At 42.5% G+C, this 14,698-nt stretch overlaps 1 protein-coding gene across 3 annotated transcripts in view; it reads right to left on the bottom strand.

Annotated features, from left to right (window-relative positions):
- AHCYL2 (adenosylhomocysteinase like 2) overlaps positions 1 to 13,914 on the bottom strand; it is a 191,169-nt gene extending 177,255 nt beyond the window's left edge. The window contains exon 1 of one of the 3 annotated variants that reach the window (XM_005205707.5): positions 13,539 to 13,914. In XM_005205707.5, the coding sequence (XP_005205764.3) occupies positions 13,539 to 13,901 (363 nt within the window). In that variant the 5' untranslated portion in view covers positions 13,902 to 13,914. 3 annotated transcript variants of the gene reach the window in all.
- Between the last annotated feature and the right edge of the window lie 784 nt (positions 13,915 to 14,698).

Here is a 14,698-nt window from a genome sequence, read left to right as displayed (position 1 = left end):
GTGTGTGTCTGGGCAGGGGTGTCTGAGTGGAGGGGTCTTGAGGGGTTCTATGTATGTAGGGGAATCTCTGTGTGTGTCTGTCTTTGTGTATCAGTGCCCATCTAAGCTTCTGTCTCTGTTTATTAAATATTGCAAGTCTTACAATGTTTCATTATAAATTTCCACCCTACCACAAAACTCAAAAATGATTTTCTTGCCTCTCTACTCTGAGACTGCATAAAAGAGAAAAAGAAATAAGCCAACTGCTAAGCCAAACTTATTCAACAATGAGTAAAAAAAACTAAGGTTCTGGTGGGTACACACTAGCATGAACCAAACTGCCTGAGACTGTTCATTTCTAACAACTCCTAAGTGATGTCAATGATTCTGGTCATAGATGGGTTTGAGTAGCAAGGACCTAAAAGATTCCAAACTTAATAAACTGCCTTTAACTATGATTAGACTTCCCATGTAGATGTTCCAGAGTCTCCTATAATTGACATGTATTTCAGATTAGCTTGAATGCTATCTTCTGACCAAAAATTAGAAGTTATTTTGTTTTAAATGAGTCTCTGATGAGTGTGGTTTGAATGAACCAGTCCTAAGAGGTGAAGTGTACTAAAAATATGAATTTCTAAATTTGTAAAGCTGGAACATGGAAACCTCACAAAGGTTCTGCTACATTGTGAAGCTTCCTGGGTGGACATCAAACTCCTTTTCTAATGTGATAGACCTCAGTTTCAATGCTGACCTCTGCAAACTGCAAACATTCCCGCTTCTAGTAGTGCTCATACTAAACTAGACTGTATGTATTTTCCTATCTACAGTCCCTACCCTCTCCTTGAGGCCAAGAATAGTATTTTGACTTAATAACCCTACTACTTAGCAGTGGTTAGAACATAACATATAGGTGGTTTTTACACAAAAGATGCTCAAAATGTACTGGGGGAGATTATTAGACAAATATCCGAAAGCAGTAACATTGCTTCTCTAATTCTACAATACAGTAGAAGGCCCTAAAAAGGAACTGGCATTAGACCAGTCACTTTTTCTCTTTCACAGAAACAATAGACATGAATGTAGTAAAAATCTCTGTTCTACTTGCCTCCCAAAGCAGAGTGATCCAAGAGTAGAATCAGTCAAGGTTTACCCAACAAAAGCTTTGTTGAAGAAGACATTTTATAACTGTCAGGAAAAGAAGTCTTTCTTTAACCTGAAGCAGGTAATGTCAACTTTGAAAGGCAGATGCACACAAGTATATACCTGAGGCAAAAAAAAAAAAAATGCTCTTCCTACAGTTACATTGCTGCTGCTGCTGCTAAGTCGCTTCAGTCGTGTCCGACTCTGTGCGACCCCATAGACGGCAGCCCACCAGGCTCCCCCGTCCCTGGGATTCTCCAGGCAGGAACACTGAAGTGGGTTGCCATTTCCTTCTCCAATGCATGAAAGTGAAGAGTGAAAGTGAAGTTGTTCAGTCGTGTCCGACTCTTAGCGACCCCATGCACTGCAGCCTACGAGGCTCCTCCGTCCATGGGATTTTCCAGGCAAGAGTACTGGAGTGACATACTCAATTCCTGGCAATGCCTTAAAAAAAATCAGGTGTCATTTTGGAAAAGCTGGTCCTACCAGGATGGCAATTTTAGTGTCTGTCATTCTTGAGTTAAAAAGAGTTTTCACTTACAAAGTTACTTCTACACTTCCTACTAAATGTTAAGAAAAAAAAACTGTTAGGAAGGACAAGTTAAATGGCGGGGTGGGGAGGAGAGAGAACAAACCCGAGTAAGTAAAATATTGAATTTTATTTGGGGACAAATACAGCGATCTTACACTCAGACGGTAAAGCATCTGCCTACAATGAGGGAAACCCAGGTTCAATTCCTGGGTCGCGAGGATCCCCTGCAGAAGGAAATGGCAACCCACTCCAGTACTCTTGCCTGGAAAATCCCATGGACAGAGGATCCTGGTAGGCTACAGTCCATGGGGTCGCAAAGAGTCAGACAGGACTGAGCGATATAACTTTCACTTTCACCTTTTACACTCCAAATAGGCCCTACCTTACATTACAAACAAAAATAAATTCTAGATGGACTGAAGACCAAAAGATAATAATAAACACAACCATGAAAACAGCTTTAGAAAACATAAAATAATTTGTTAATAAATCTGGGGTAGGAAAGGCCATTCTAAGACACAAATATGTAAACCATAGACGAAAAAATGGGGCTTGGGGGACTGGCAGAGAGTGGATGCATGTATATACACATGGCCAGACCCCTTCACTGTCACCTGAAATCGCCATGACATTGTTAATCAGCTCTGCTGCTGCTGCTGCTAAGTCCCTCCAGTCGTGTCCGACTCTGTGCGACCCCATGGACGGCAGCCCACCAGGCTCCCCGGTCCCTGGGATTCTCCAGGCAAGAGTATTGGAGTGGGGTGCCATTGCCTTCTCCAGTTAATCAGCTATACTCCAATACAAAATTAAAAGTTTAAAGTCTGAAAAAAAAAACTCACCAATCTGACTACATGAAAATATTTAATATAAACAAAGTTACAAGTCAACAAGAAACAGAGTAGGAAAAAACATTTGCAACATATATATAAAGAATTAATATCCAGGGACTTCCCTGGCCACCCAGCCCTTAGGACTTGGTTAAGAGTCCATGCTTCCACTGCAGCAGGTGCGGGTTAGATCCCTAGTGGGGGGAACTAAGATCCTACACACTGTGAGGCCAGAAAAAATATATTCAGAAAATGTAAAGATTCCTATATGACAACATGAAAAAGACAAGTTCACAGCACGGAAATCTTTATCTATTTTGCTGAATCCCCAGTACTTGGCACACAGTAGTCCTCAATAAATATCTGTTAACAAATGAATATGAATAGACAATTATAAGAAAAAAATATAAATTACTAATATATTCATGAAAATATTTTCAGCCTCACTGTAAGCAGAAAAATACTAATAAAAACAATAGTAAAAGACTTTTGTCATAGAAACTTCCTGTTGGGCTTCCCTGATAGCTCAGTTGGTAAGAATTCACCTGTAATGCAGGAGACCCCAGTTGGAAGATCCCCTGGAGAAGGGATAGACTACCCATTCCAGTATTCTTGGGCTTCCCTAGTGGCTCAGCTGGTAAAGAATCCGCCTGCAATGAGGGAGACCTGGATTCAATCCCTGGGTTTGGAAGATCCCCTGGAGAAAGGAAAGGCTACCCACTCTCATATTCTGGCCTGGAGAATTCCAAGGACTCTGTAGTCCATGAGTCACAAAGAGTTGGACACAACTAAGTACTTTAACTTTTCTCATAGAAGATGTAAAAATATCCAGTATTCGTAAAGGTATAGTAAAAGGGTTTCTATATAATTGATGTGTAAAATGGTACTATGATTTGGAAGGCAACATAATATTATGGATTAACTTTAAAATGTGGATATCTTTTAACTCCAAAATTCTACTTTAAGGCGTCTATCCTAGAGAAACACTAACAGATTTACACAGAGAGAATGCATACAGATAGTTACTACAGCATATAAAAATTATAGTAAATGTGCATCAACAAAAAAGTTTACTAAACAACAAAGCTATAGACCTTGGAAATCAATTCAGCAGTCAAAAAGTATGAGATTCATATACATGTACTGATATATAAAAAGCTCCAAGACATCCTGTTAAGTGGAAAAGCAACCTGTAACACAACATATATACATAATGTGCTTTTATCTATGTACAACTTATTATAAAACTACCAATTTCTCTATGTACAATATGAATGAAAATCTGATAAATTGACAGCAAAAGTCTCTGGGGAGGGGAAAAGACTGTTTGACAGCCAAGGAAGCAGTCTGCTTCATTAGACTGAATTATTTTACAAGAATATATTCAAGCATTACTTGTGTAATTAAAAACTTTTTTTAAAAAGGTGAAAAATAATGTAAATATCATTTTACTGATATGAAGAAAACAGGAAGAACACATTATAAGGATCAGACAGGAGATAAAGTTCCATCTTTGACATTAGTTCTGTGGCTCAACTGCAAGTAGGCAGTTGTACACACACACACACACACACACACACAAGATTGGCATTCTGAAGAGGGATCCTGACTTAAAGAAATAATCTGGGGAGTTGTTGGTATATAGATGATACTTAAAGGCACAGGAATACCATGGATGACAGGGAAAAAACACAATGGAAAGAGCAGAGGGCCTGGGACCAAGGAGAAAGTGCCCATCAAGACTGAGAAGGAGCAGCTGGAGAAATAAAAGGAAAACTTGTAAAGAGGAGGGTCATGGAAGACAACAGAAGAGAGTGTTTTAATAAGAAGTTGGTGTCAAATGCTGCAAGAAGTCTGTTATGATGAGGGATGAAAAAAACAGATGGCCATGCTTCTCAATCTGATGGACATTAGCAACTTTAGCAAGAGGGCATTGTGTGAGTCAGGGTATTCAAGTAGGAGTGAGTTAGAGTCTGCGAATGGACTTCCTGGTGGTCCAGTGGCTAAGACTCTGCACTTCCAATGCAGAGGGTGCAAGTTCCACCCCTGATCAGGGAACTAGGTCCCATATGCCACAACTAAAGATCTCTCAAGTTCAATGATGATTGACAGTCCATGTACTGCAAATAAGATCTGGCTCAGCCAAATACATAGATATATTTTTTTAAAAGCCTTTAGGGGGCTTCTCTGGGGGTCCAGTGGTTAAGAATCCGGGGACATGGATTCAATCCCTGGTCCAGGAAGATTCCACGTGCCTCGGGGAAACTAAGCCTGTGAGCCGCAACAACCGAGCAGGTGCTCTAGAACCTGTGCTCCACAACCAGAGAAGCCACTGCACTGAGAACAAAGAGAACATGCCTTGCAACAAGAAGCAGCGCCCGCTTGTCGCAACGAGAGAAAGTCTGTGAGCAGAAATGAAGACACGCACAGCCCACCCTCCAAAATATTAATTTTAAAAAAGTCTTTGGAAAGGAAAAAAGTGTATACAGGATACACTGAAAACTTCTTTAAGAAACTCAGCTGGGTAACAGAACAGAAAGATAGGTCAGTAACAGAAAGTAGATACAGGGGTCAAAGGACAGGGTTTTCAAAATGGGTGAGATTACAGCAAGGAAATCTGTAGGAAAGGCTCTGGTAGAAAGAGGAAATAACCAAAAGAAGTTCTTTAAGAAGACCTAAGAATGTGATTAGAGCTCTTGTGGAGGGACTGCTCTTTGACAAAATGAAAGACATGTCTTCCGCTATCATAACATGAGAGGAGAAAAAGATGAACCCCAAATGCAGGCAGGTTTGCAGATTTGGGAGGTACAAAGATGAAGGAATTCTCTTTTGATGGCTTCTGTTTTTATAACAAGTAGAGGGTATATCACTGTTTTTAAAACAGTTGAAATTAGAAGTAAATAGATACCATATTAAATAATTATTTGCAGTGAGGCTTAAAGTGAACTTACTAGAGAATGTATGATGTTACTAGGCAACGCTGATCAAGCATATGAAGCTAATGATTATGAATTTATAGTGACATCGATCTGCCTGGTTCTCTGATTTTCTCTAGCAAACACTCAGCTCCATAGATACAGACAGCTAAAAAGGCAGATGGTTAGGTTCAACCAGTGTACCTCTCAGAGTTCCATAAAGAGCAGAAGTCAACTCTGGCTGAACTGGACAGAAAAAGAATGTATAGGAAGGACATGAGGTAGCTTTAAGAGCAGAGAACCTGCTCCAGGGCAACACAGCTAAAAACACCACCACAGAATGGGCTTAGGAAACACGTCATGTTTGTTTTAGGCCAAGCAGGAGCTGCTGCAGCTTGGGCTGCACAATTATAGTTCAGGGTGCCAGTTGCCACGTTTGCCCCTGTAACTTGATCCTGTTGCTAAAGGCTGATGCTACAAGAAGATATGCTGATAATAGATGGGCAAGTTGTTCAGAACATAGTGGAAAGGTTAGGAAGACTGGGCTGACTGAGAGGATTAAGGGAGTGATAAGGGAATGAGTATTAGGAAGACAATGGCTGACTGGGCATCAGGTAGTGACTGAGGTGGGCACCAGATAGTGACTGAGGTGGGCATCGGGTAGTGCCTAAAATAAACAGGAAATGAGGCTTCCCCTTGGAGAAGGCTAGATCCTGGAGTCCAGATGGTTGCAGAGTAATCTCAGCAGCCCAGGTGGAGTAACTTAAGCAGGTTTCACTGGGAGTTTAATCAGAAAAGTAAGGGGCTGGCAGAGTGGCAAAGCCTCCCACTACTGCTGTGGGCAGTGCTTCATCTCACTAATCCCAAAGGCATCAAGGACTGGCAAAGCCCTGGGCAAGTTAATCACTCTCTTTGAGCCTGCATTTTCTAATCTGTAAAATAATAATATTATTTTCTAATAATATTCATCTGATGGTCATTATGAGGATTAAATGAGATGAGATAGAGATACCTGGAAGAGAGTAAATATTCAGTAAATGGTAGCTGTAAATGAGTTATAACTGAAGCTGATAAAAGTTTCCAAGAAAAGGTAGTCAACAATATCAAATCAAATCTTTTAGAATGAATAGAAGGATACACATTGGAGCACAGTAGGAGATAAATCTATAGGGAAGATGAAGCCAGTTTAAGTGTCAGAGTACTTAACTTTCAATGAAAGCTTTATAGTATCCAGAATGGCTTTAAGGAAAAGCCTGATTTGTACTCAGAGAAACTCAACTAGCCAATCAAGGACGTCTATACACTTCCTTATTTTAAGTTTATACCCTTCCTTAATTTAAGTTCTAAGCTAAGAAGAATCAGGTGCTTTAAACCAACCCATTTCTATTGATAAGACTCCTGGGGGGAAAAAAAGAAAGAATAGGAAATCACCAGCTATTAACGCAGTATCCAAGAGGGAAAATGGCTACCTCAACTGCGGCAGAATACAGTTCCGGAAGTGTATGACTGAAAATCATACACATCATTTGGCTTCAGTGATTTAATTTAATCAAAGTAGTTTTACTTACAATTATTATAGAAGTCCACTGCCTTCTCCTCTGCTCAGCTCTCATCAAATCTGGGGCCATAGGTCATTCAGACTGTAAAAAGCTCCTATAGAAACCTGATGAAGCTAACTAAACCTCTTATTGGGGGAGTGGAATCTCAGCTCCTGAACAGAGTGGCGGCGGGGTGGACCGGGGCAGATGCCAAGATATACTATTCTCCCATCCACGTCAGCTGTCCCTCTCTGAATTATTTAAACAAGGACTACCCAGGACTACCAAGAAAGAACAAAATCTGAATGAAAATCCCAACAAATCTCTCCCTTTCTTTTTTTCTTTTACTGTGGGGAAGGGGAACACTTTCAAGGAAATGACAAAGACTAACTCTCCCTTTTCAAGGAACTCTCCATTTCTTCTATTAACTGGACGCTAGGACCTAAGTCGTCTCCCTCAAGACATTAAATACACAACTGCAACTTCAGTTCTGAACAACCTCCTGTAACAGCTCTTAATGTTCAACCTTTCCCAGGAAAAGTAGACTTCAGAAATTATACTAATACAAAATATAGGCTACCTTGTCAGAAAATTCATAAATGTTGACATAGATATATGATAGATCATTAAACAAACTCAGTAAATAAAAAGAAAGGTCCATTAGTGAAATAACAGAAAATTCACAAAAATATACAGATTAACTAAGATTTAAAAGTGCGGTCTAAGCTTTAAACAGAGAAATACTTCAACTGAAAAGCAATGGAGTTTGGGCATGAGAGTTAAACAGATTAGAGTTCTGTTGGCTCATATCAGTTACTAAATGTATAACCTTGACACAAAATCTCTTCAACCCTCAGTTTCTTCAATAAAACAAGGATAATACAACCTATTTCTGACAGTTCTTAAAAGGCTTAAATAAAATATTATGTGTAAAGCTCTAATACAATGCCTGGGACACAGCAGGAATACATAACAGTATGCTTCCCCTTTTAATTTTCAAAATGTTTCATTACAGATCAATTCATAAAGATGAGTCTTAAAGAACAAGGAAAATGTTAGCTGGACAGGGAAGAGGAGCATAGTCCTCTAGCACTTCTGATTTATTCATAACTTTAAAAATAAGAATACATCTCTAATTATCAGTCAATTACTAACGTGAAAATGCATCATTGATCTTGAAACACTTTTCTATAAACACATATAAGATCCTCTTCTCCCACTCTCATAATTTTATAATTGTTTGAGATTCTACATTTGTACAATTTTTTCCCATACTCTTCGTAAAATCCTGACTCCGATCCTCTTTACTTTGGTTTTACTCTTTACTTAGGATGATCTAAGCCAGGTTTCAGCAATACATGAACTGTGAACTTCCAGATGTTCAAGCTGGTTTTAGAAAAGGCAGAGGAACCAGAGATCAAATTGCCAACATCCGCTGGATTAAGGAAAAAGCAAGAGAGTTCCAGAAAAACATCTATTTCTGCTTTATTGACTATGCCAAAATCTTTGACTGTGTGGATCACAATAAACTCTGGAAAATTCTGAAAGAGATGGGAATACCAGACCACCTGACCAGCCTCTTGAGAAAGCTATATGCAGGTGAGGAAGCAACAGTTAGAACTGGACGTGGAACAACAGACTGGTTACAAATAGGAAAAGGAGTACGTCAAGGCTGCATATTGTCACCCTGCTTATTTAACTTATATGCAGAGTACATCATGAAAAATGCTGGGCTGGAAGAAGCACAAGCTGGAATCAAGAAAAATATCAATAACCTCAGATATGCAGATGACACCACCCTTATGGCAGAAAGTGAAGAGGAACTAAAAAGCCTCTTGATGAAAGTGAAAGAGGAGAGTGAAAAAGTTGGCTCAAAGCTCAACATTCAGAAAACAAAGATCATGGCATCCGGTCCCATCACTTCATGGCAAATAGATGGGGAAACAGTGGAAACAGTGTCAGATTTTATTTTTGGGGGCTCCAAAATCACTGCAGATGGTGATTGCAGCCATGAAATTAAAATATGCTTATGTCTTGGAAGGAAAGTTATGACCAACCTAGATAGCATATTAAAGAGCAGAGACATTATTTGCCAACAAAGGTCCGTCTCGTCAAGGCTATGGTTTTTCCAGTGGTCATGTATGGATGTGAGAGTTGGACTGTGAAGAAAGCTGAGCACCGAAGAATTGATGCATTTGAACTGTGGTGTTGGAGAAGACTGTTGAGAGCCTCTTGGACTGCAAGGAGATCCAACCAGTCCATTCTAAAGGAGATCAGTCCTGGGTGTTCATTGGAAGGACTGATGCTAAAGCTGAAATTCCAATACTTTGGCCACCTCATGCGAAGAGTTGACTCATTGGAAAAGACTCTGATGCTGGGAGGGATTGGGGGCAGGAGGAGAAGGGGATGACAGAGGATGAGGTGGCTGGATGGCATCACCAACTCGATGGACATGAGTTTGGGTAAACTCTGGGAGCTGGTGATGGACAGGGAGGCCTGGCGTGCTGCCATTCATGGGGTCGCAAACAGTCGGACACGATTGAGCAACTTAACTGAACTGAACTGAACTGAAAGTCTTAAATCAGAGAGACATACCTTAGAGTTCACTGAGTATTTTGAAAGACTTCTGAGAGAAAGCCAGAACCCAGCAACTAAGAAGTTAGAGTCAGTGTGGCATAATAAAAAGAAATGGGCTTTGGAAACAAAGGCTTAAAACAGGGATTTCAAGTCCTACCTCTGCCCGCCTCTAGATGTATAACCTTGGTCAAGGCACTTTGCCTTCTCTGGACCTCATTTCCTTATCTGTGAAATGGAGATAATGCCACTTATATCTCATTGTGTAGCTGTCAGGATTAGAAAAATGCTGATAACAATTCCTGGCATAGAAAGGGCCAATTGAAAAAAAAAAAAAAGAAAGGGCCAATTAATGGTAACTGTTATTAGGGTCAATCTGCCAACTGCCTTACTGAACATTCTGCAAGGCTGTATTTTCCTAACTGGCAAAAGGAACAAAACTGCTCTTGCATTCCCATGACTATATCCAAAAGGTTCCATTTTAGTAATCCATAATTAACCAAATAAAGAGCTTAAAGAATTCAGGACAAGAAGGCGCTAGCATGGCTGAACTCATTCTCTGCTGACAGCAACAAAGCCAGCACAAGGTAGATTCCCTTGCCAAAAAAAAAAGAATCTGCTTGAACATGGTCATTACTGATATTGATGTAAGCACAAACTAGTTGTGGTTCTTAAGCTCACAGATTTATCATCAGAAAGTTTTACCTTTTCTGAAATAAATTCTCTCTTACATTGCTTTCTCTACTGTGGTATGACATTCCTATTAGACCATTTTCAAGAACACGGGAAAGAAATCCTCTCAAATATTTCTATTGCATTCACAGTGGACCGTATCATCCTATTTCACAGATCACTTCTTACAGAGATTTTTGGTTTGTTGAGTTCACTTACAAAGAAAGACATTATATACAAATATATGATAGCCATGGTGACAAGATCTGTCCCCAGAGCACCACAAGTTACAGGATGGAGGTAGATGCCAAAGATAAGACAGGACTGAATAAGCTGCACACCATATGTTCACTCTTATTAAATGCTGCACTTGGGAATTCTGACTCTTATAAAAAAGTTTATTTCCCTCATGTGACTGAACAGAGTAATGGTACTAAGAAAACTAATGACAGATACACAAGTAGAGTAAGGGAAACCATCAGTGGAGGGAAATAAGCTTAAGATAAATAAGCTTGTATGTGACAGTTTAAAAAGGAGAGCAACAGTCATCAATTACATGGTCAAAGGCAGCTATTTCAATCCTTAATACCTCCAGTCCCTTCCTACATTAAATAAAAGCAGAAGGGAGTGAAGGTCAGAATGATTATTTAAATAAACTAAAAAAACAATCCAGAAAGGTTCAACAAATCAAAATCACACTGCAGTCCCTTGGAGAGGTGACTTTCAACTTTAAGAAAGGTCAGTCTCGCGCACTTGTTTTAGTTGAGCTACTTCAATGTCAAGAAAGTTGAAGGTTCTACCCCCTAAAAGCCGCTCAGAAATGCCTGCAGTTGTGTCACAGGGCTGCATCCTCGCCCAGAGCTTCGCCTGTTTAACTTCCAGTGGAGAAGCTGTTTTTCGGTTGCAATTAACATTGTAAGGCAAGCTCAGCCCTGTCTTTCATAGCCTTGAGGCTGCTGAGTAAATCTAGAATCATGGGACCCACATTTTAATGCTGGAAAAACAGGAAGAAGGTGGTTCAGCAACAAGGAAAATGGTCAAGAAATACATCTAGAATTAGGAAAAACAGGCTGATATGCTGGCCTGTCGTATTGTTGACTGCTTTATATAGAAGCCATTGAATTGTATACACCTTTTAAAGGAAGCCATGGTCGTGCACTTAAGCCATGATTGGAGGAAGAAAAAAATAAAATCAACTCTTAACAATGGCTATAATTTCTTAAGCCCTTATTATATGTGCCAAGTTCAACACTAAGTCCTCTACAAATATTTCTAACCTTCAATCATATCAGTAACCTCATTTTGTAAAAGAGACAACTAAGACTCAGAGAATTTAGAAATTACCCAAAAGCTAGCTCGTAGGGGTACTAGGATTCAAACCCAGGTCTGCTGTATTGTAAATCCCATGTTCTAGAGGCCATTTGTTGGGGAACTCCTTGGCAGTCCAGTGGTTAGAACTCTGAGCTTTCACTGGTAGGACCCAGCATTCAATTCCTGGTAAACTAAAGATCCCACAAGCTGCATGGCAAGGTCAAATAAATAAAGGCAATTTGTTGAACACTATTACGCTTGAGATTTAATCTGTACATTTTACACAAAAAGACCCTTAATCACAGAATTTGGCCAAAGTTATAAAACAACTCAACTAATTACAAATGTTTCAGATTTCCAGACTCATATCTAGGTACTACCAGCTTTGATGCTCATGTGGTGTTTGAATGTGTGAAAGTCACTCAGTCATGTCCAACTCTTTGAGACCCCATGGACTATACAGTCCATGGAATTCTCCAGGCCAGAATATTGGGGTGGGTAGCTGTTTCCCTCTGTGGGGGATCTTCCCAACCCAGGGATCGAACCCAAGTCTCCCGCATCGCAGGTGTATCCTTTACCAGCTAAGCCACCAGGGAAACCCAAGAATACTGGAGTGGGAAGCCTATCCCTTCTCCAGGGTATCTTCCCAACCCAGGAATCGTACCCGGGTCTCCCGCATTACAGGCAGGTTCTTTACCAGCTGAGCCACAAGGGACGCCATGGTGCCCATGCTGCCTCTCTTTCCCCCAATAATTCTGCCCAGAGGAGTTTCATAATGCAAATGAGAAAGACACTGTCCTAAAGCATCATTAAACAAATTCCTTTAGTCTTGCTTCTGACATTATCACTATATTTTAGTAATTAGAATGCAAGAGTTCTCTGATTTACACCTTAACAATGAGGCTATTACAATCAAAGTTAGGCTCGTTACAAGGTTTCAACTCAGCTGAGTCCTGCACAGTGAAACCAATGCAGATTTCACATCACTTTCTTGCTGTTCTGATAAATCATTCACAAAACGAAAAACCCAGTATATCACTATGTTCGCATAATACCTCAGAAATTACAGCGATAATCCACAACCTGTTTTTGCAATATCTGCCATTTTTCTCTGTACTGATTTGCCTTCTGAGAGGACAGACACTACAGATAGTCATTGCAAGGGTAATACTGAGAATATCAAACATTCAGGCACATCTACTCCTTGGTGTTCTGAGACTACTGCCTCTTCATAACTATCTGAAAGAAGCTGGCAGCTGAGACAAAATCTGACAGTGATCGCCTTTCCCAAAAGTAGAAGCATTTCTTCCTAATACTTACGGACTATAATAAAAGAACCAATAAAAACAATCATTCTCTTCATACACAGTCTAACAATCCTGGTGACCAACTACTGAGCTGAGAGGACAAACCTCTGAAGAGAAGAGTGAAGTGAATCTCTCCATTACCCTATTACCCTTCTACTTTCAGAGAAAACCTAAGGATCTTGCAGTATGTGGAATGAAGGGCACGGCATCAGTACTGCTAGATGGAAGCGCCTGGCCACAGAAAGGCAGAGAGTCATCTGCTGTACAGAAACCAGACAACTGAGGATCTCAACGCGAGGTAACTACTCCTTACAGAAAAGATGTCCAAACGGCAAAGCTCTTTCAACCCTTATTACTGGGTGAACTCTCAGAAGCAGTAAGGCTTTTCTACACCATCGGGGTCTTCTCCCCGACAGTCTGGAAAATACACACGGGAGTAGGTTAGGAGTACAGAAAGGTGTAATACGAGGTGCCTCTCCTCTCCCAGCCTATTCCAAGTAGTAAGGGAGGGCGCTACCTCCATGTTATTCCCAGCGAAGTACGGCCGTACCACCTGGAGTCTTCGCCCCCCAGCACTGGGGCCCGGGTGGGGGCATCTCTAAGAGAGCCGGTTTAAGGGGAAAAGAGATGTCTCTACTTCCAGCATCAGAAGGGAGGGCGTGGAGAGTGGTGCCGCCGCGCCGAGAGGATCTGCGGTTCCCCACCACCCTCCCTCTCCGAAAGAGGCAGCCCGGCCCCAATACCTTCTTGACTGTGCGCGGCGCCTCGGTGACGGTGCCGTCGGGGCTGACCAGGGCTTCGCCGCCGTCCCGGTGCCTCTGATGCTGGTGGTGAGGGTCGCTCCGCTTCATGGCCGACGCCTGAGGCACTTTCCCAGCGGCCGGGCTGAGAGCCGCTGCGGGGCCCGATCCCGGACCGGGGGCTGGGGGCCGCTCCGCGGCCGGAGCTGGAGCTTCAGGGTCCCCACCACCCGCTGGGGGGGCCATGGCGCTCACGGCCGCTGTGCTCAGTCCCAGCTGCGGCTCCGCCTCGGAGGGGCTCAGGTCCTTCAGCTCCACCTCAGGCACCTTCGCGGCAGCAGCTGCTGACACGACCTGCACCGACATCACCGCCCCCACTGCAACCGCCGGCTCAGACTCTAGCTCCGGCTCGGCCCCGCCTCCCGCCTCCCTTCCCCTTCCCTCCCCCATTCCCCCACTCCTCCTCTCCATCGCCTCCGCTCCCACCCCCTTCCTCTGCCCGCCCGCCCGCCCGCCAACTCTCCAGCCAGCCCCGGCCTCTCCCTCCCCACCCCGCCCCGCCCCTCCCGACCCGGCAAGCTCGCGCGCGTGGTGCCACGGAACCTGTAGTGCGCTTGCTCAGGGCCGCACGCGGCGAAAACACCGTGGGACCTCAGCCCCCGACCACCACTGCGCGCTGCCGAGGACGGGGCCGTGATGCCCCCTGGGAATTGTAGTCCCTGTCGCCTTCCGGCTAGCGGGATTCTGTAGTAGCAGTGGAGCTCTAGTCCAGGCGACTAACGGAACGGAGTGAGAACGGGTGACACGACAAAGGACATGAGAAAGAGTCTCCAGAGGGACTGGGGCTTCCGGGGAGACAACGCTAGAAACCCTCCGCCTGGGAAGGTGGTGGAAGAAAGGGCTCTCTACCCTGACAGTGTACATTTCCTCCCCGTGTGCTAGTCTAAGATCACGTAAGCAGGCATGTAAAGGAAAAGAGGCATCACGTGGGGAGAGCGCAGGCCTCAGGCTTAAAGTGACTTGATTTTTCTGCCTCAGTGAAAGGGAACCGTAACACCTTTCTGAACTTTAATGGCTTTGTTTTTAGAAAGAATAAGATAAGACCTTACATGCTGTGATTTCTAGAACATTCTGGGCTTAGAGTTTACTATCAGTCCAAAAAA

The sequence above is a fragment of the Bos taurus genome, chromosome 4, assembly GCF_002263795.3.
Source record: "Bos taurus isolate L1 Dominette 01449 registration number 42190680 breed Hereford chromosome 4, ARS-UCD2.0, whole genome shotgun sequence".
NCBI classification, from domain to species: Eukaryota; Metazoa; Chordata; class Mammalia; order Artiodactyla; family Bovidae; genus Bos; species Bos taurus.
The sequence above is the reverse complement of the archived record's forward strand: the minus strand, read 5'-3'. Positions and strand labels throughout refer to the sequence as shown.